Source organism: Sarcophilus harrisii, chromosome 1 (assembly GCF_902635505.1).
Source record: "Sarcophilus harrisii chromosome 1, mSarHar1.11, whole genome shotgun sequence".
Classification (NCBI taxonomy): domain Eukaryota; kingdom Metazoa; phylum Chordata; class Mammalia; order Dasyuromorphia; family Dasyuridae; genus Sarcophilus; species Sarcophilus harrisii.
The window spans coordinates 382,701,511-382,722,845 of record NC_045426.1 but is presented as its reverse complement, the minus strand read 5'-3'; the positions used below and the strand labels follow the sequence as shown (position 1 = coordinate 382,722,845).

The window sequence follows — 21,335 nt, the reverse complement described above, 5'->3', positions numbered from 1 at the left end:
TTTATTACATCCCTAATGGCACCCCCTTTTCTGGATTATGTAAATAAAATGTTATAGTGTTTTAGTATTTGTGAGATATTTTCTGGAAAAGGAGTAGAAACTAGCATCATTTTAAAAGAACTCAGACACAGAAAACACAGCTGTCTATACAAGCTGTAGTGAGGAAAAGCAATTATGCAGGATCAAGTTTCTTCTTTTTATCTCAATGTCTTGATAGGATAATGTTTAAACATCAACACCCACATAGACTGCAGGGGGTGAGGATCCCACAAGCCAGGAGTCAAAACAACACCACAGTCATTTTTTAAAAATATGTATATTTGATAAGGATGATTTATTGAATTATATGGTTTGTCATCCCTGTTTTATTATGATAAGGAAATGTGCCAGATGTACCTCCTAACAGGTGATCTTACAGAAAGCCATGGTGTGTATATGGCACACAATTCTGAATTTCACTATTTATTTGAAAAGACTTAAGTTCAGAATGTTCTTTCCTCCTCCCATTGAATAGACAATGTATTGCATTTCATCTTTCTATCTTATTTTTGGCTTTTTTAATGTTGATTATTATTATTCCATGATGATTTTTCCTTCCAACAGTTTTGTTTCCATACTAGACTGGTTCCTTTCCCTTCCTCCTCCCCATCTCTGCCACAGTCTTATATTCCACAATATGTTAAATCAGAACTTATTAGTAGGAGGGAATCATTTGATGTCCAAAATAGAATGAATTCTTATTTGATTAATTTTCTTTCCTTTTAGGTCCTGTACAATGTTTTTGATTCTTTTGTGTCACTGGGTGCTGACAAAGTGACAGGAGTGGACTGTGTGAAAGGCATAGGTATGTAAATAGTGATATTTTCAAACTTCCTTCAAAACCATCTCATTAAGGGCTTAATGTAGCAAAATATAGTGTCATTGATTCAGCAGTTTTGTCAAAAACAATATTTTGAATGATTGTCTACATAGCAACAATAATACCCTCCAGGGGAAAGTGATTATTTCTCTGGGTGGATTCATTTAAATGCTAAGCAATAGGAATCTATAGTTTCTGCTCTCGGTCCTGTAGACTGTGGAATCAAGGGTGACAAAGTTGAAACACTGAACACTTAGCATAAGCAGTAGATCTATCAAACACTTTTGTAAAGAATTCCATTTAAGGTTTGGATTTGCTTGTTCCAAAATCATATTCATCATGTTCCCCCAAACCTGCTTCTGTTCCTCATATTTCTATAGGTTATATCACTCTCTTCCCTAAAAAGGTATCTCTGATCGCCTAAACCTCTAGTACTCCTCAAATCCAATCAATTGGCAAGCCTTGGCTGTCTGTTTCCAATCTCCTGCATTCATCCTTTCCTTTTCATTACTATAGCTAAATGGTTTCTATACCTTAGCACATAATCCTGCCACACTGATATTTAGAAATCATCAATAGTTGCTCATCTCCTACATCATCAACAACAAGAAATATATCAATAACCTGTTGTGCCAGGCAACTACAAATACAGAACTGAGAAAGGAGAGTCTGGAAGGAGACCATTTAGGAAAAAATTTCTGCAGTTTAGATGAGATGTAATGAGGGCTTGAATTAGCTTGATTGTAGTCTAAGTAGAGGAAAGAGGGCAAGTACAAGAGATTTACAAAAGAAAGAATTCCATTTTGGACATAATGCATTTAAGCTGCCTATAGGATTCCATTTCTGTAAGTAAATGTAGGTCAGATTTCTGTGAACATGGTGAGCAGAGGGGTGGGGGTTAAGAGTGGAAAGAGATAACGCCAATTGCTTGAAGAAAAGAGAAGACTTGGAAGTGTTCTTGATGAAAGAAATAGAAGCTTGTCAGGAAGAAGTAGAATTGTTGTGTAACAGTGAGGAACTAGTTGAAACTGAGATGAGTAGAGTAACTGTAGATTGTGTTGAATATAGGAAATAGTTTAGATACAGGGAGAGATATGAGAACAGAGGTTACAATGAATTTCAGAGTATTTTATTGTGGTGGCTTATCATTTGTAGTTGATGACAAGATCAAGGGTATAACTATCCCCATATAGAATGTGAGATAATAGTAGTTTGCTGCAGGGGTGTTAAATGGACTTTCAGTACTCTTGAGTGCAGTTTAACTAGATTAAGTTGTAGTTGAGAAATATTTAACAAAACATAAAAACATAAAACATAAATGTTAACATATGGTTTTTCTAAATCATTATGCAGCCCTCAACAGTTTTAGTTTTGTTTGAGTTTGATACTACTAGTTTAGGGAATTGATGAACTGAGAAACAAGGATATTTTAGGGGGTAGCAGAACAACAAACCCAAACGGAGGTCCCCAAGTTCAAGAGCAGGGTATTGGAATAGAGAAGAAGTCTGGGAGCAAGGTACTGAACTCTTTAAAAATGAAGAGGAATTGATCTGGGGCTATTATAACAACCCTATTGTTGTAATAACCACCAGGATATGGATAAGGTGATATATGTGGTTGAAGGAGAGGTTGCTGAGTGTAAAGGTGTTAGTGGAAAAGACCTAGAAGGAACTGTGAGGTCATGAAGCAACCCCTGCTTCTCCTAACACCGTGTTAAGGATAGGAGAGAAGGTGCAACAAGTATTGGAGAGAGTTACCAGAGATGTAGAGCTCACAATGGAAGGAACTACAAAACAAGGTAGGGAAGAATAGGGCCCATTATAGATGAATACTTCTATACTGGTTAATTATAGAGGGTTGAGATGTAGATTAATTTACTCACCCTCTAATCAACAACCAAGATAGTTCTTTCCCAGATGCCATCTTGTAGTTAGGTTGTTTTCCTTGTCTAATGGAGTTGACAAGTGGGTCACTAGAGGTTCAGAAAAATATTATCCTCGTGGTAAGAGGTGAGTGACAGCAAATAAGTGACTGTCCCAGTGGAATGGATAGATGGGATAATATACGCCTTTGCCTGACATTTCCTATATTTCACAATGTTGTTGATTCATATTATTTTTCAGGCTTTTCTTCTACTATTCTCATTTATGCATCCAACACTCTACACCAACTGAACCACATATAATTACTTGGATATGGCTTATTCTTTCCCATCTTTTCACCTTCATTCACATTAATCTTTGTATCCATAATAAATATCTTCTTCCCTATTGAAACAATACCCAGTCTTCTAGGTCCACCACAATTTCTATCTTCTTCATGAAGATATTCTTGACCTCCCAATCTGACAGGCACTTTCACTTTTTATAATCAATTCAATTCAATATACGTTTAGTAAGCATCTGCTGTGTGCGAGGTACTGGGGATACAAAGATGGGGGGAAAAACAGTCAATATCTTCAAGAACTTAGGTCCTTTTGGAGGGATACAACATGGACACAACTAACCACAGAGCCAATGCAAAGTGATTTCAAGAGGCAGAGAGCTACAACTGAATTGACCTTAGCTGAGCTTTGAATAAAGTGAATGGGGGAAAAGGCCTAAACAGATCCTTTTTTTTTTTTTTTTTTTTTTCCATTAAAGTGGGTGTCTGAGGAGCTCTACTGAGAGAGAGGGATGATTTAGGAAGTTTGTAGAGTGAAAAAAATGTTTTGGAACAGCCTATAGAAAGTACTTGGAGAAAAGTACAGGAAATCTTAGAAACATTGAAGGCCCATTAAGTAACAATTGGGTCATGTAAATTTTTTTCAGAAGTGTTCCGCAGTATTTGAATACAAGCAGAGAAGCTAGATGAGATGATTGCATTATTTAACTGGGATTCAATCTCAAGAACTTGATGGAGGGCAGTGTCAATCTGTAATATCTCAGCAGTTCAGTTATCTGAATGAATGAATTCCTAATGTTTAGATCTCCAAGAGCCCAAATGGACACCTCTTCAACCCCCATACATTGTGACATTTAGTTCCTTTCTGCGTGTGACAAAGTGATGTTATATTTCATGCTCTTCTGACTCTGGATCTTTAGTGGTTTCATAGCATGGGAGAACCAACAGTGATTTATTAATTGTAATGTGCCTAATAATCCACAATATAGTGAATAGAACACTGGGCGTGGAGACAAGAAAACTTATCTTTGATACTCACCATATAACTATGGGCAAGCAGCCCACCCCAACCCCTGATTTGTATTTACTATGTATCTTTTTAATTTACTTATCTGTTAACATGTTCTCTTTCCCTAGTACATTTTAAGTGCAGAAATTGCTTTTTAAAAAATCTATATCTTCAGTATCCAATGCATAGCCTGGAACTTAGTAGGTGTTTAATCAATGTTTGTTGAAATTGAATTGAATCTGGTTAACTCTATTCATAAGACTATGTTGACCCAACACACTGAGAGCCCTCCCTTACTCTTAAGAGTAACCCACACCTAAAATGATCACTTCAAGAGGAATTATTTGCTATCTAGTATTTAGAATATAATCATGTTCTGTTCTTTCTTAAAATGGTTGGCCATGATGTCAGGTCATTTAAGGAGAAATTCTGAAATTTTCTTACTTGTCCTTCTGTTTGTGATGGGGGGAGGGGCAATTTTTTTTTGAGGAACAAGCAAAGTCTCTAGAATGGATATGAAAACTATGCCCCTCCTCCTCTTTCCTCCCCTGGAAAATAGTAGCAAGAGCTTTAGCTACTCATATATGAGATAAAGCACTGAGAAGCAGAGAATGTAGTCTCTTGTTTCCTAGAAATTGTTGATTCCTCAGTAGGATGGGGTTACTGAGCAACAAATGATGAAAAAATGATCATAGGAGACAGGCCACATCCAGTGCTGTCACCCACGACACTGGGGCCCTGGGAGCCTGGAACAATGAGCCCATTCAGTTTGTATCAAAGTCAGCCTTGTTGGTTCTTGTCTCTCTTGTAGTGTCTTTCTTCGTGGTGAGCCTGGGAGGCACACTCATTGGAATTATCTTCGCCTTCCTTCTCTCTCTGGTGACTCGTTTCACCAAACACGTCCGGATCATTGAGCCAGGATTTGTGTTCATCATCTCCTACCTGTCCTACCTCACCTCTGAGATGCTTTCCCTCTCAGCCATTCTTGCGTAAGTGGGCAACGGCAACTGCAAGAAAGCAATAGGACCACAAATCTTTTTTGAAAATGAATACAGGAGAGGCCTATGCCAGTGATGGGTGTTTGGGCCTTGTGATGGTTGGGTTATTAATACTCACTGGTAAGTACAGTATGTTCCAGAATTAAAACCCTTTGGAAGCCCATGACATCAAATGGTAGGCAGCTGACGTTCACTAAATAAAAAATGAAACATTGTTCTCCTTGTCTATGCATCATATGTCTATGCACATTGCTCAAGAGAACACAAAATAAGCAGCCTTCTCCATAGACATAAAGTGATCTTTTGGGTAAAATTTGGTCCAAGACTACATGTTGTAAGCCACATCTGCTAGGTCATTAAAAAATCAAAGAGCAAAGAAAAGAGGGAACAATGGTTCCTCCCTCTGGACTGACACAAATAAAATCAAATGGATGATGAAGCCACTGTCTTGTTAATGAGAATAGAAACCCAGCCATTAGGGAAAAGTAGGTATTTGTAGGTCTGTTCCCTGACTTAAAGAATCTTCAATTTTCCTTCACTTGATTAGATACCACTTTAAAGGATTTTTAAAATTCAATATAGAGACTAGTATTACTTTTTTTTTTTTAATTTAATAGCCTTTTATTTACAGGATATATGCATGGGTAACTTTACAGCATTAACAATTGCCAAACCTCTTGTTCCAATTTTTCACCTCTTACCCTCCACCCCCTCCCCCAGATGGCAGGATGACCAGTAGATGTTAAATACATTAAAATATAAATTAGATACACAATAAGTATACATGACCAAAACGTTATTTTGCTGTACAAAAAGAATCAGACTCTGAAATATTGTACAATTAGCTTGTGAAGGAAATCAAAAATGCAGGTGGGCATAAATATGGGGATTGGGAATTCAATGTAATGGTTTTTAGTCATCTCCCAGAGTTCTTTCTCTGGGCGTAGCTGGTTCAGTTCATTACTGCTCCATTGGAAATGATTTGGTTGATCTCATTGCTGAGGATGGCCAGGGCCATCAGAACTGGTCATCATATAGTATTGTTGTTGAAGTATATAATGATCTCCTGGCCCTGCTCATTTCACTCAGCATCAGTTCGTGTAAGTCTCTCCAGGCCTTTCTGAAATCATCCTGTTGGTCATTTCTTACAGAACAGTAATATTCCATAGTATTCATATGCCACAATTTATTCAGCCATTCTCCAACTGATGGACATCCATTCAGTTTCCAGTTTCTAGCCACTACAAAAAGGAGACTAGTATTACTAATTTAATTCAATTTGTGTCTTTAATTTGAGGATAAGTGATCAACTATTTTTGTTCCTTATAACTAACTTTAATGGAAAGGCAGGTAGATGGCACAGTGAATAGATAGAACACTGTGCTTGGATTCGACTCACCTTCATGAGATCAAATACAGCCTGAAACAGTAACCCTGGGACATGGGGCAATTCTGTTTACCTCAGTTTCCTCATTTGTAAAATTAGCTGGAGAAGGAAATAGCAAAGCAACCACTCCAGTATCTGAAAGATAATGAAAGAAATGAGGTCTGAAATATCCTACAAGATTGAAAAGTGATTAAATAAATAACAACAGTATCTTAAAGGTATAGTTCAAGTAATTGCTAGATTAGCAATTATACTTAGCTAGATTTCCATCCTTCCCCTAAGTGATTTATCTTATCTCACAGCATTTTATATTCTTATTTTTTTTTTTTTTTAGTATTCTTATTTGGATTACATTTATCTCTATGCATTTCTTGTTTTCTCTACTAGGTTTTAAGAGACTACAGGACTATGTCATCTCTAAAACTTGTGCCTAACACAATGCAATAGGCGTAAACAAGTGCCTAATAAATGCTTATTGAATAAATTGACTGATTGATGCAGGAATTCTTCTCTCTTAACCATACAAATTGAAAACCTGCCTTTGAGTTCCAAATTTGATTCTAGTCACTTAACCTTTAGGGGCCTTGTTTTCCTTATCTGTAAGATAAAAGTATTGAACTAGATTATTTCTTAAGACCCTTTTCAGATCTAAAGCCTGTGAAATCCAAGAGTTCTTTCTGTGTTTATTTAGACATAGTGAAATGGTCTGTTGAAATAATTCAGATTTAAAATGCTTCTTTTTCCTCAGTAACAGGTATATAGGCCGTAATTTGAGCTTACACCTCACTTTTTCTACACTGACATACACTCTCTAGGGCTGGTGGTCAGTTGTTAATTTCTCCACCTTAAATATCAGTGTATTTATTCTAGACTAAAAACCTTAGCATATCTTGTATACAAGAATAGGAAAGAGTTTGAAGACACATATATTCAATTAAAAACATCATTTCTTTTTTTTTTTTACTACAAACTATGCTCTAGACCTTCAACCTAGTATAGAGTAGAACTTAGTAGATATTTAATAAATATATTTGTTGAAATCAAATTGAATCAGGTTACCTAATATGACACTGCCTTTCTCTGGATGTGTTGTAGCTCTGGACTGTACAGCAATAATTGTTATGTAACAACTGGAATAATACCAGATGAAATCCTATTTACAAATAAAATTACTGAGATGCATGCTTAGATATATTTACAACTTACATTATTTAAATTTAATGAAATAACATATTAATGCTATGAGGGATCTCAGTCATCTAGTATAATCATTTCATTTTATTTGTGAGAAAAATGAAGTGAAGAGAGGTTGACATAGGGCAAAGCTCCCTCCAATCTAGGTCTTATGACACTTCTCTCTGCTACTTCTCTTACTACAATTCTTCCTGGTCTGCTGCTTTCAGTATCTAAATTAAGTATATAAATGGTTATTTATTGAACGTTCATTATGTGTTAGCATAAAGCAAGATTCTCTAGGGGAGAGAGGATACAAAAAAACCTTCCCCTCCAAGTACATCTATAATTTAGGTAAGAAAACACACCAGGGTTAAAGTCTATAACCTTTAGTTCAGTAGAAATTCAGAAGAGGGAGAACTTTAAGAACTGGATTAGTTGGGGAAGGTATCACAGAGCAAATAAAACTTGACCTAGGCAATAAAAGGACAAGACGCCAAGAGTTAGAGACAGAGGTAAAGCCATAAACAAGGGTACAGAGGTAGCAATGGTCATGGTATATTGATGGAACAGTGAAGATTATGGCCTAATTTATGAAATGTTAACGTTCTGAAACCTATATGCTGGAGTCATGGACCTTATAGTCTATCTTGTAAAAAAAAATGGCATTGCTAGTTTGGTTCAGTTGTTTTTCAGTCCCCAGAGATTGAATTTAGAGTCCCCATTTGGGTTTTATTGGCAAAGATACTGAAATGGTTTACAATTTCCTTCTTCAGCTCATTTTACAAATGAGGAAACTGAGGCAAACAGAGTAAAGAGACTTATTCAAGGTCACATAGCTAGGAAGTGTCTCCAGACAGATTTGAATTCAGGAAGATGAGTCTTCCTAATTCCCAGTTTGGGGCTCTATCCACTTAGCTGCCTAGAATTGCTGGTAAGAATTTTTCATCATAAAAATATGGAGGCACTTTTTATCTAAGGGGGAGTTAGCTAATGCAGTGAATAAAAGCAAGTCCAAATCTGGCCTCAATGGCTAACTAGCTGTATGACTCTGGCAAATGACTTCACCCTAACTGACTCTGTTTCTTTATCTGTAAAATGAAATGGAGAAGGGAAAAAACAAACCATTCCAATATCTCTGCCAAGAAAACTGAGGGATCATAAAGAGTCAGATGTGACCAAACAGCAACAACTTTTTGTCCAGCCCCCCTTTATTTATTCTTATTTTCTTTCTGTTTTTTTTTTTTTTTTTTTTTTTTAGTAAATCATGCTATAAGCATGTATATGCAATTAACAAAGTTTCATTAGTTCTATCAAAACCATCTAAATAATATAATATTTCACAGAGGAGGTCACTTAACTGAGTAATTGTGGCTTTCTTTCCAGGATTACTTTTTGTGGCATATGCTGTCAAAAATATGTGAAAGCTAACATTTCTGAGCAGTCAGCTACCACAGTGAGGTATACCATGAAGATGTTGGCAAGTGGAGCTGAAACAATCATCTTCATGTTCCTGGGAATTTCTGCTGTAGATCCTTCCATTTGGACTTGGAACACAGCATTCATACTCCTGACATTAGTGTTCATTTCTGTCTACAGAGCCATTGGTAAGAAAAATCCATCTACTTCACTTAATTCTATACATTTTTACATAATCCCAAGGTATCATAGCATCAAACCTGAGATGACCAAACCAGGTATCCTTCAGAGCATGTTGTCAGTGAAAAAGTTCCTAAAACAGAAGGAATTCTGGAAATATTTATTATACTTTGTAATGAATCTTTGTCTCATAAGTTGAGAAACCACTTAGTTGAATAATACAAAGGTTTTTCTTGAGAAACCAAACTGTTTTAGACACTGAGAGATTAATGATCTTTTCCAAGTTGCTCACTGTCCCAGTTACATACCAAGATACGATAAGAGCATTATGAGTATATCGTGGATTAAGAAAGGCAACAGATGTATTCCTGGACTTTTAGGTCAAGGAGAAAAGATGAAGCAGAGCTGGGACTAAGGGTGACCAAAAGAAGTAATCACCTAGAAAACAACAAAGAGGGAGGAGGGAAAAGGATACAATACAGGACATATTTTAGTTTTACCATTTACAAATACACAGAATTTTCATAACACAAAATCTTCATAGCACATAGATATTTATTTTAGAGATATAGTGTTACTTTTTCATAGTGGTGATTCAATGCCACTGATTAGTAATAAGACATAAGGAAACATTTTAAATTGTGAGTAGGGACACAGTTTATAACCTTTGCTCCGAAAACACAAATGTCTTCTGACTATATTTAGAGGGGAATAGTGAATGGGATAAATCTTGTGATCATTTGGTTTGAGATTTACTTATTTTGAATTCTGCCACTCCAAAATTAGAATCTAGTAAATTCAAAGCAAGTGAATGGGACATGAGGAAGGAATTTGGGGAGAATAATTCTGAGATGTTTTACAAGCTATTTTTCAATAAAGAAGTTCTTACCTTTTCAGCATAAATGAAGTCCATCCTGATTTTCTCATTCCATAAGTAACTATTAGTGAAATTGGAGGCCATTACACAAATTCTATACCTGCAGAGTGACTTGTAGAGACTAAAAATTTCTCATTGGTTCCCCAAGTACTATAAGATAGGTAAGGAGGGAGTAGTAGAAGGGAGATTTGAATCCTAGTCTTTTTGTTCATGAAGTTGGCACTGCCACAACTAAGTTCTCACATAGGAACAAACTTCCTTCACATTTCTGGCAGTCATGTTGGGAATAAAACGTTAGAACTTTCAGTGAGAACATGCAGTCAAGAAATAAGCAATTTCAGTTTTTCTGCTACCCTCACACTACAGCATTAAATTCTTCAATCGAAAACAATGCAGTAAACTAATGTTAAGCTTGAGTTTAAGTTTGAGAGATACAATTAAATAAGGTCATACACAGTTACAGCTCATATTCACCCATCCAAGAAAGAAATCATTTCCAGTGACTGCTGAGAAACAAAGAATTAGAATCCACACCATCACACACATTGAAAATGTCATGCATTACCAAGTAGTGAGAGTTTTAAATTGAGATGTCAAACTTCTGTTCATATTTTGAAATAAGTTATTACATTTAGAGCTTGGAGAATATTTCTCTCTGTCTCATTAAGAGACTAATGTTATTAAGCATTACTTCAGACTTATATGTAAACACTGAATACTTTTGGTTTGGAAAGACTATGAGAGGTATTCTCAAGATATACCTGTGGTAAAAGACATATAATAGGAAGAATAGTTTTGGATAAGAAGTTTAAAAACTGACTCTGATTGCCTATTAATTGTATTTCTTATTTTGTAAAATAATCATGAAACTATTACCTCATCCTCCACTTTTCCAGAGAATTGAATTACCATACTGGATAGAAGCAAATCCTTACCCTTTGTCTACCTGCTAGGCATTTGAATATAAATTTAAGGAAGTAAGATACTCCCCATGCTTTTTCCTGTGGGTTTCTAAGCCTGTTCCTTCTAGATAGACTAACAGAAAGATTAGTGATAAAAATAGCCAAATGAGTCCATAGCAAAAATAGTATAATCTTTCCCCAGAGATTACATCAAGAGGAAAGGATGGGGATGGGAGGTAAAAAGCCTTTGTCTGAAGTAATAAAATAAAATTGAGTAACAGGTCTGATAAAATTTAATAAAAACTTTGCAGCAAGTTTTACTTCAAAAGAGAGATACTAAACAAATGTCTGTGTGTATGTGTTGAGATCACGATGCGTATTTTTTTTTCCAGGTGTGGTTTTACAAACATGGCTTCTGAATAAGTATCGGATGGTCCAGCTGGAGATAATAGACCAAGTAGTCATGTCGTATGGGGGTCTCCGGGGGGCTGTTGCTTATGCTCTGGTCGTTCTTTTGGATGAAAAGAAAGTAAAGGCGAAAAATCTCTTTGTGAGCACCACCATCATTGTGGTATTCTTTACTGTCATCTTCCAGGTAATTCAGTAGCTGGGTTTTATGTGCTTAGACAAAGGGACTAAACTAGAATGGTTGTCCCTAAATCCAAAGGGGTCATTAGCTGCAAATGATTATTATAAAGTGTTTCAAGGCACCAGAAGCCTAATTGGCTTTGTAATTTTAGTAACTAGGAACCTGTTTTATAGGTTTTCACGTGGCACCACATGGGACCCAACACAATTTGTCCTGCATTTTAAAAAAAACCTTCTTCCTCAGCCTGTAGCTGATTAACAAGTCTGAAGTTAATATTTCAACTAGCATTACTCATCACCAGCCAGAGTAGCCCCCTTTTTTTGTGGCAAGAGCAAAGAATCAAGTCACTGAGGAAAAGCACGTGGGTACCATTTTTAATACCTTGCTGAAGCTAAGTGACCACACTAATCATTTGCTTAGGTAGAATCTTTTTAGGAAAGCCAAATAGAATAGATACTGCTAAAGAAGGCAAACTATGTTCATTATCTCTGCAGTTCTCCATGGGTTGCTGGTATTATAAATATATGTCTCTGCTAATATTCAAAAATCATTCTTTCCACACAGTGGGAAGTAACTTAATTTACTTCTATTTCACCAATACATAAAGTTTGATTACTTTGGCCATGAAACCATTTTTTTTTAAATTCTTAATTCATAGAATAATGAAGATGGTAATAGGACATGAGGGAGAGATTCCAATTTTAGTTAGATTAGAATATTAGGGAATCAGGCCTTAATTAATTTCTTATTTCTTATTGAATGTGCATTGATAGAACTTTAGACTACTTTTTTAAAAAAATCTCTGGCTACCAAGAGTTGAGCTAGTGATAGAAAAAGAATACCATCCCCTGTGATGATGGGAATTATCATTTTATATTTATGTGACATAGTGGAAAGATCATTTGGATCAGAGAACCTGGATTCAAATCCTATAGTGACACAAGCATGTGACACTGATAAAATCAGTCGACACTAGCTCTTCCTATAATCAAAGCTTCTTAAATTTTTCCACCTCTAGTCAGGCCTGATGTCTTCCAATGGCCAGGCTTCCACATGCTTCTGCTTGGCTTGGGTCATCCTTCAGAGGTTACCAGGGGTCCTCAAACTACAGCCTGCAGGCCAGATGCAGCAGCTGAGGACGTTTATCCCCCTCACCCAGGGCTATGAAGTTTCTTTATTTAAAGACCCACACAACAAAAATTTTTGTTTTTACTATAGTCCGGCCCTCCAACAGTCTGAAGGACAGTGCACTGGCCCCTATTTAAAAAGTTTGAGGACCCCTGGGATAGACCATCATGTGCATCAGTATAGCTTTTGGGAAATTCACTGGGCCTCAACACATGCCAGTAACCACTATTAGGATACCAGATTAGCACCTGGTAAGATGCCAGAACCTCTTCAGCCTCCAGCAACAACAGCCATACACCCTTACTCCACCCCCTCAGGACAGCACCAGACACAGGATTCCCTGTGGGCCACAGGGAAATGTCAAGACAGCACCAGATAAACAACCAGGACCTGCATCCACTGGCATAGAGCCTAAGACAATATTCTTCCACCTTGGGAGCAGAGCTCAAATTTAAAAGAAAGGAAAAAGTTCCTCTTACCTCCCCCCACAAAAAAGAGCAACAAACAACATAAAAACAATCTGACCATAGAAAAATAATTACGATAACAGGGAAGACCAAGACACAAACTCAGAAGAGGACTACAATGTCAAAACACCTATAAGCAAAACCTCAAAATACAATAGGAAGTGGTTGTGAAAGAGCTCAGAAAGGACCTTCAAAATGATAGGAGAGGTAGGGAAAAAATTGGGAAAAGAAATGAGAGTGATGGAAGAGAATTATGGGGAAAAAATAGTCAACTTGGAAAACTACTTAAAAGTTAGAATTGGCCAAATGGAAAAAGAGATACAAAAATCCAAAAGTACAATTGTCCAAAAGGAAAAGAAAAAAATAAAGGCTAATTGAGAAAACACCTTAAAAGGTAGAATTGAAAATTTTCCTTAGTGGAAACTAAGGATTCTATGAGATCTCAAGAATCAATCAAATAAATTTAAACTACCTCACAGGAAAAAAGAAGTGACCTGGAAAGTAGATCCAAGAGAAAAATTATCAGAATCATTGGATTATCTGAAATCCATACCCCCAAATCTTTGAAGATTGAAGAACCTGGGGGCAAAATAGGCATCGAAAGAATCCACTACTCACCTCAGGAAAGAGATATAAAAATAAATAAAATAAAATAAAAGCTCCAATGAACATTATAGACAAATTTCAGAGCAATCAGGCCAAGGAAAAAATATTACAAATAGCCAGAAAGAAATATTTTAAATATTAGGGAGCTACAATCAGGATCACACAGGACTTGACAAATGCAATAATAAAGGATCAGAGGTCATGGAACATGGTATTCCAGAAGGACTACAACCAAAGATCACCTACCTGGCATCAAGAGAAAAAATAGTCATTCAATGAAATAGAAGGAGTTAAAGCTTTCATAAGGAGATAATTAGAACTAAACCAAAAAATTTACCTCCAATACCAAGATCCAAGAGAAACATAAAAAATGACAAAAAAAAAAAAAAATTAAAAGAGAGCATCAGGGATTCAGTAGAGAAACTTAATATCTATACACAGGAAGATCATACCTGTAATTCTTAAAAATGTATCACTAATAGTATAGTTAGAAAGAATATAAGGTGAATCTTAGGGAATGACAATAAAAAATAAAAGATAAGAAAGAGGAGTATATTGAGTGCAAAAGGCAGAAACAGGTAAAATGTTGCAAATTACTTTAAATAAAGAGTAGTGAAAGACCTATTACAGTGGTCTGTAAAGAAGAGAAGATGGTGAGTGGACAATGAGCTTCATTTGAACCTTACTCATAAGTATTGACTCAAAGAAGAAATAACATATGTAGTCAGCTGAATATAGACATCTATCTTAATAACAGGGAAGTAGAAGGGGAGAAGATTAATTAGGGGGGAGGGAGAAACTGATAGAAGAAAGGACAGGTCAGAGAAGGTGGGAGAAGCAAAATACTGGTGAGGAGGGAAAGAGTGAAAGGTGAGAGAGGACAGACAGAAAAGGAAATAGGATGGAGGGAAATACAAAGGCAATAATCATAACTGTGAATGGGAATTAAATGAATTCTCCTGTAAAACAGAAGTAGATAGCCAAGTGGATCAAAACTCAGGACCCTACAATATGTAGAAACACACTTGAAGCAGACCGACATATTAAAAAGCTTTTGTACAAACAAAACCAATGCAATAAAGATTAGAAGGAAAGCAGAATGCTGCAAAACAATTTTGACAGCAAATGTCTCTGATAAAGACCTAATTTCTCAAATATATAAAGAACTAAGTCAATTTTACAAGAAATCAAGCTATTCCGCAATTGATAAGTAGTCAAAGGTTTTGAACAGGCAGTTTTCAAATGAAAAAATCAAAGTTATCTATAGACATATGAAGAAGCATTCTAAATCACTTATGTTTAGAGAAATGCAAATTAAAACAACTCTGAGATACCACCTCACATCTACCAGATTGGCCAATGTGACAAAAATGGAAAATGATAAATGTTGGAGAAAATGTGGGAAAATTATGACAGTAATGCATTATTGATGGAGTTGTGAACTGATCAAACTATTCTGGAGCACAAAAGACAATCAACCTATGCATTCCCTTTGATCTAGCAATACCACTAATTAGGGCTGCATCCCAAAAGAAATCATTAAAAAGAAAAAAGGACCTATCTGTACAAAAATCTTTATAGCAGCTCTTTTCATAATGACAAAATATTGGAAACCCAGGGAATGTCCAACTGGAGAGTGGCCAAACAAGCTGTGATATATAAATGTAATGGGATACTATTGTGCAATAAGAAATGATAAATAGGCAGATTTCAGAAAAACCTGGAAAGACTTATACTAATGCAAAGTGAAATGGACCATACCAAAAAAACATTGTACACAATATTAACAACATTGTGTGATGATCTTACTCAGCTCTTCTCAACAACATAATCCAAGACAAATACAAAGGACCCATGAAAGAAAATGTTGTCCATAACCTGATAAAGAACTGATGAACTCTGCATGATAGTCAAAGCATATTTTTTTTCACTTGCTTTATTCTTTCTTTAGTTGTTTTTTCTCCTTTTGACCTGTTTCTTCTTTCACAACTACAAATTATATGGAAACATGTTTTATATTATAGCACATGTATAAACTATCAAAATGCCTACCTTTTTTGGAAGAGGAGAGAGAAAACTTTGGAACTCAATCTTATAAAAATGCTAAAATTTTCTTGGCATGTAACTAGGTAAAAAAAAATACAATTTAAATGGGAAAAAAAGAAATCACAAATGAAAACTATCCAGATCTATCAGAATCATAGGGCAAAGTAAAAATAGGATATCAATCACTTTCTGAAAGAGACCCCAAAAAGAAAAGTTCCAGAAATGTCATAGCCAAAATCCAAATAGCCTACATCAAAGAAAAAGTATTACAAGCATGTAAAAAGAAGCATTTCAAATATCAAAGAAACACAATGAGAATCGTATTGTTTAATTAATTTTGGAATTTTCTTGGCAAAAATAGAAGAGTGGTTTGCCATTTCCTTCTTTAGCTCATTTTACAGATTAAGAAACTGAGTTAAGTGACTTCCTCAGGATTACACAGCTAGCAAATTTCTCAATCCAGTTTTGAACTTAGGTCCTCCTGTCCCCAGGCCCAACACTGTATGCACTTTATCACCTAGATGTCCTGAAGATCACACAGAGCCTGTCAGCGATACTATACATGAGATGAGATCTTGGAACACAGTATTCCAAAATATGTAGACTTATAGCCAAAAATAATGACCTGCAAAGTTGAATATAATCCTACATGAGAAAAAAAATAATCCTATAATGGAATATAAGATTTTCAGATATTTTTTATTAAAATATCAAAACTGAGTTGTAACTTTTAAGTATAAAAACGATAATCAAGAGAAATTTAAAGGGTAAATTTCTTCAAATAGTTGGAACTGTGATGATGATCTGTTAATGTAAAATAGGAAAAATTGCAATGTTTTCAATGGTATTGACATAAAAATAGAGGCATTGAAGATGCATTGATTCTGTTCTGAAGATTTTAAGAAAATAGGAGGGAAGGTAGAAGGTTTATATTATTGTAGAAAGGAGGAAGAAGGGAGTAGCATTTGCTATTTCTTATAATTGGGGCATGTGAGAAGAGGATACAAATGTAGAGGAAAGTATGTAGGGAGTGGCCAATAGAAGAAATCTCACTCTTATCCATAGAGGATCAAACATACACAAAAATATCAATCTCAACAGGAAAACAAGAAGGAATAGGGAAGTACATGTGAAGAGGGAAAATAATACTGAGGAAGAAATAATCACAAGCAAAATAAACTTCCTGTTGCAGAAGAGGAGGCTAATGGGAAAAAGAAAAGAATTGAATCAAGGGGGCATCTTTCAATTTGAGATATCTGAACAAATTGTGGTATGTGAATGTGATAAATATTATTGTACTCAAGAAATGAGAAATTTTTAGGGAATCCTGAGTAATTTGGAATGACAGAATGAAGGGAGTGAACCCAAGAGAATAATTTATACAAGGACAACAATACTGTAAAGAATAACAACTTTGAAAGATTTAAGAAGTCTGATCAATGCAGTGATCAAATCATGTTTCCAAAGGACTGATGATAAAGCATCTTATCTAATTCCTGACAGAAGTAATGGATATAAAATTCAGTACTGCATCTGTACCTGGGATTACAATATGTATTGTAATAATTTGAACCTTACTCATAAATATTGATTCAAAGAAGAAATAATATACATAGTCAGCTGAATATAGACAGCTATCTTCTTTTTAAAGGTTAATTCATACGTTTTAAAATGTCATGTATTAAAGACTCCGAAAATCTGAGTGTCCATTAGATTCAATAGTCTGATGGAGAATATTAGTTTTGTTGTTAAATTTTTTCACTCATCTTCTTTCCTTAACTTGGGTATAAGAAACTTATAGGTCAGGATTAAACTTTATTGAATCAATATCAAAAAAAAAAAACAAAAAACAAAAGTACTAGGTGTGTGTAACAGATGCTTGAGAAATGCTTATTGGTTGAAAATTATATCTTTTATTTTAGACCCTATTAATAATAATGAGAGGGTAGTTAAGTGGCACTGGGTCTTAGAGTCAGGAAGACTCATCTTCCTAAATTCAAATCTGGCCTCAGGCAATTTCTAGCTAGCTGTATGACCCTGTACAAATCATTTAGAACTGTTTGCTTCTATTTCCTCATCTGTAAAAATGAACTAGAAAAACAGATGGCAAGCCACTCCAGAATCTTTTTCTAAGAAAATCTAAAATAGAGACATGAACAGTCAGACATAACTGAAAAAAGAATGGAAAACAACAAATAATGATGTATTCCATTTTTCCTTCTGTGATCAGAGAGGTGAATGTGGACAAGTAATAAGAACAATTCGTCTTTTGATGTGGGGAATTGAGGGTAGAGATGATTTTCTTTTCTCCTACAGGGAATGCTGGCTTAGGATAGATTGTGGGAAAAGTGAAACAGCAGAGCCAAGAAGCCATTACTGCTTCCCCATACAGACTAACAACTTCCCTTCTCTAATACTGTATTTTCATAATAATGATTCTCTACTCCAACTGAGAAGTCCTCCCCCTCCCTCCCCACCCCCATCACCACCCCCCCACGCAGATAGGATGGAAGATGGAACTGAGAAAGCATTATTCATGTCTCCTAGAGGAAAATCATAGATTTTTGTAGAAAAAATCATAACCAATGTAAAATGTGTTTGACATTTTATATTAAATGTTATTTGCAACTATAATTAATATCAGAAAAACATCCAAAATATTTATATGGTATAAATGCACTATTATAGTATAGCCATAGCTTAAGTTTATTGTTTCTTGTCCTGAGGAAAATACAGTGCTTTTATTCATGGACCTGATCCCACAATTGAGAAGAGGATGAGAGCTTCCTTTCTGGAGGTGTTCTGAGTTTTCTTTTTTTTTATATGCTCTTTGTGTGTGGGAAGAAGTAATTTTCCAAATAACCTTGAAATAAATTAAAGCAATCAATGACGTAAGAAAAGTAAGTAATTTATTACCTTCTGAAATCCAGGCCCAATGAACAATCTTTCTGTGACAAAAAACCCTTGTAAATAAACAGGCAGTTCAGTGAGCATGCATATGTAAGGTGCTAAGAGTTCTGATGGAGCAAGTTTTATTGGTCCTCATTTCATGAAGAAATGATCTTAGTAAATTTAGTGGCAAACTCCCAGTGCAATGCATTCAAAACATTTTAACCCACTATCAAGGGTTAATGAAACTTAAAATGCCTCTGAAGTACATCTGGAACTCAGAAAACAGTTCTGTTATGGCTGTTACTAAGACTAGTTTTGTGAATGTTAAAAAGGTACTAAGAGCAGGACTTCATTTTATTCTAATGTGATGGACTTTCCTTAAATCAGAGACTGGAGTGACAGAAGACAACATGTCATGAGTGAAGCCCTTTAAGATAATATTGAATTCATATAAAAAATTCTTCCCTGAGAGACAGACTTCTGCTAAATACTGATCTACAGAAGTTATTTTTTGAAGAGATGATTGAAAAAAAGAGTAAAATGTAAAGGTCACCTATACGAGGGACAACCCATTTCCTGTTGCTGACATACAAACTGACTCTGTGGTCCAGTATATATGATGTAAATATTCTAATATTCTAGCATATCCTAAAGCAGAAGCTTGTTTAGTCATTTCAATCATGCCCAACTCTCTGTGAGCCCATTTGGGCTTTTCTTAGCAGAGATAGTAGAGTGGTTTGCCATTTCTTTTTCCAGTTCATTTTACAGATGAGGAACAAGACAAACAGCATTAAGTGACTTGCCCGGAATCATACAGTTAGTATGCATCTGAGGCTGGATTTTAAGTCAGATTCCTGACTCTACCTCTGGCATTCTATCTACCGTGCCACCTAGTTGTCAGAGAATAGAAACAACTCTGGCCTGAGCTTCATCACCAAAATGCATTAGTACTATTGACAGACCTGAGACATGGACAGGAAAGAAGAAAGGATGTGAACCATAGGCAGGAAGGAGTAAAGGAGACAGACAAAAAAAGGAGATGGATATGATGGGGAGGAATGAAGGTGTCCTGACATAGTCCAAAGCTCATGCTCTTCCATTGGTCTGATTTGTTAAAGAGTCCCTGTGCCCATGTTATAAAAAGGAGAACCCTTCTTTCTACTCCATATTATAACTTTAAATATAAAGGATACCACAAATGTTTAACATTCTGATCTCAATAAAAGGGAATTTTTAGAGGTCACATAAATTATACTTTGTAGTGTAAGCACATTACTTTCAGCCTCATTTCCTTTTTTATAGACTAGAATAACATGAGTTTGAGTCAGTTAGTGTTCATTCATACATACAGTCATCCCTTGATTACTCATACTAAGGGGAAAAGCAAAGATGTGGGTAATGCAGGATTACTGGTAATCCAAGTCATTTCTTTTTGGCTCTGGAATATCTTTCATACTACTTAGATCTGAATATATTTTCCACTACTGGGACTCTCCTCTGTTTCATGATTGTGACTCTGAAGTCTGAAAGCTATTTGATCAGGGCACAGGCTTTATAATACTCTTCCAGTGATTAATTCTATGTCTTTTGTCTAAGGATCAACCTAATTAAGTTTAAGTAAAAAATTCTTATGTTGCGTATAGATTGTAATCTTCCATATTGGTGACTGAAAAGTAGGGAAATGATAAACCAGTGATGTGAAGCCCCAGACCATTAGTTCTTTGAGGACAGAAATTTTCATTTTTGTCTCTGTTTGGCACAGAATCTTACACTAAGCAAGTGCTTAATAAATTCTTGTTGAGTTAAATACTATTGATCATATGCATTAGTAATCTGTAATAAAACCTTTACAGACACATTTCAATTCAATATTCTGATATTCCAGGACCTTTCACATTTCCTTTTCATCCAAATCATATTCTCTTAGTACATACATCAAAAGTCTCTTCTCACTGTCTCAAAGGATCTGGGGCCAAATCTCACTTCTGACATTAACTATTTATGTGATATAAATTTCCTGGGCTTCAGTTTCCTCAAGTAGAAAATGAAGATGTTGAACTAAGTGGTCTCTAAACTCTCTTGTAATTTTAATCTATGACTCTATAATTTTACATTCCCTATTTTCCCTCTGATAAACAACTCACTCCAAAATACTTGACTTAGTACTGGAGCAATTTGTATTCTTGGTTATTTGGCAACTGCAGCATACGATGAATTGCTGATATATATATATGTATGTATATTTTTATAGAACTTTCTGAACACTTTTGACTGATGACTTAATTTTAGTGGAATATCTGCATTGATACTACAGTGCCTAGGACCAGAATCAGACTGTATAAGCCACTGAACAGCCCATCATCACTTATTAAGCTATGTAAACCCTGATAGCTAATAAGGAATAAAAGATATAACAATAGCTACCCTAAAAATACTAAAATATTAGTGGTGCTAAATGGCAGCAGATCTTTAAAGAATTTAGTGTCAAAGTGTGGATAAACTTTATGCATAATTGAGGGTTGACTGTATGTTTCTCTAATCTTGCAGGGTCTAACCATCAAACCCCTGGTACAATGGCTGAAGGTGAAGAAGAGTGAACACCGAGAACCAAAGCTCAATGAAAAGCTTCATGGCAGAGTA

The 21,335-nt window shown here is 35.5% G+C and overlaps 1 protein-coding gene across 2 annotated transcripts in view; it reads left to right on the top strand.

Moving 5' to 3' along the window:
- SLC9A3 (solute carrier family 9 member A3) overlaps positions 1 to 21,335 on the top strand; it is a 136,583-nt gene that overhangs the window by 85,972 nt on the left and 29,276 nt on the right. For both annotated transcript variants that reach the window (XM_031946074.1, XM_031946075.1), the window contains exons 4-8: positions 766 to 844; positions 4,843 to 5,020; positions 8,976 to 9,196; positions 11,360 to 11,562; positions 21,243 to 21,332. In XM_031946074.1, coding sequence (XP_031801934.1) covers positions 766 to 844; positions 4,843 to 5,020; positions 8,976 to 9,196; positions 11,360 to 11,562; positions 21,243 to 21,332 — 771 coding nt within the window. The remainder of the gene's footprint in view (positions 1 to 765; positions 845 to 4,842; positions 5,021 to 8,975; positions 9,197 to 11,359; positions 11,563 to 21,242; positions 21,333 to 21,335) is intronic.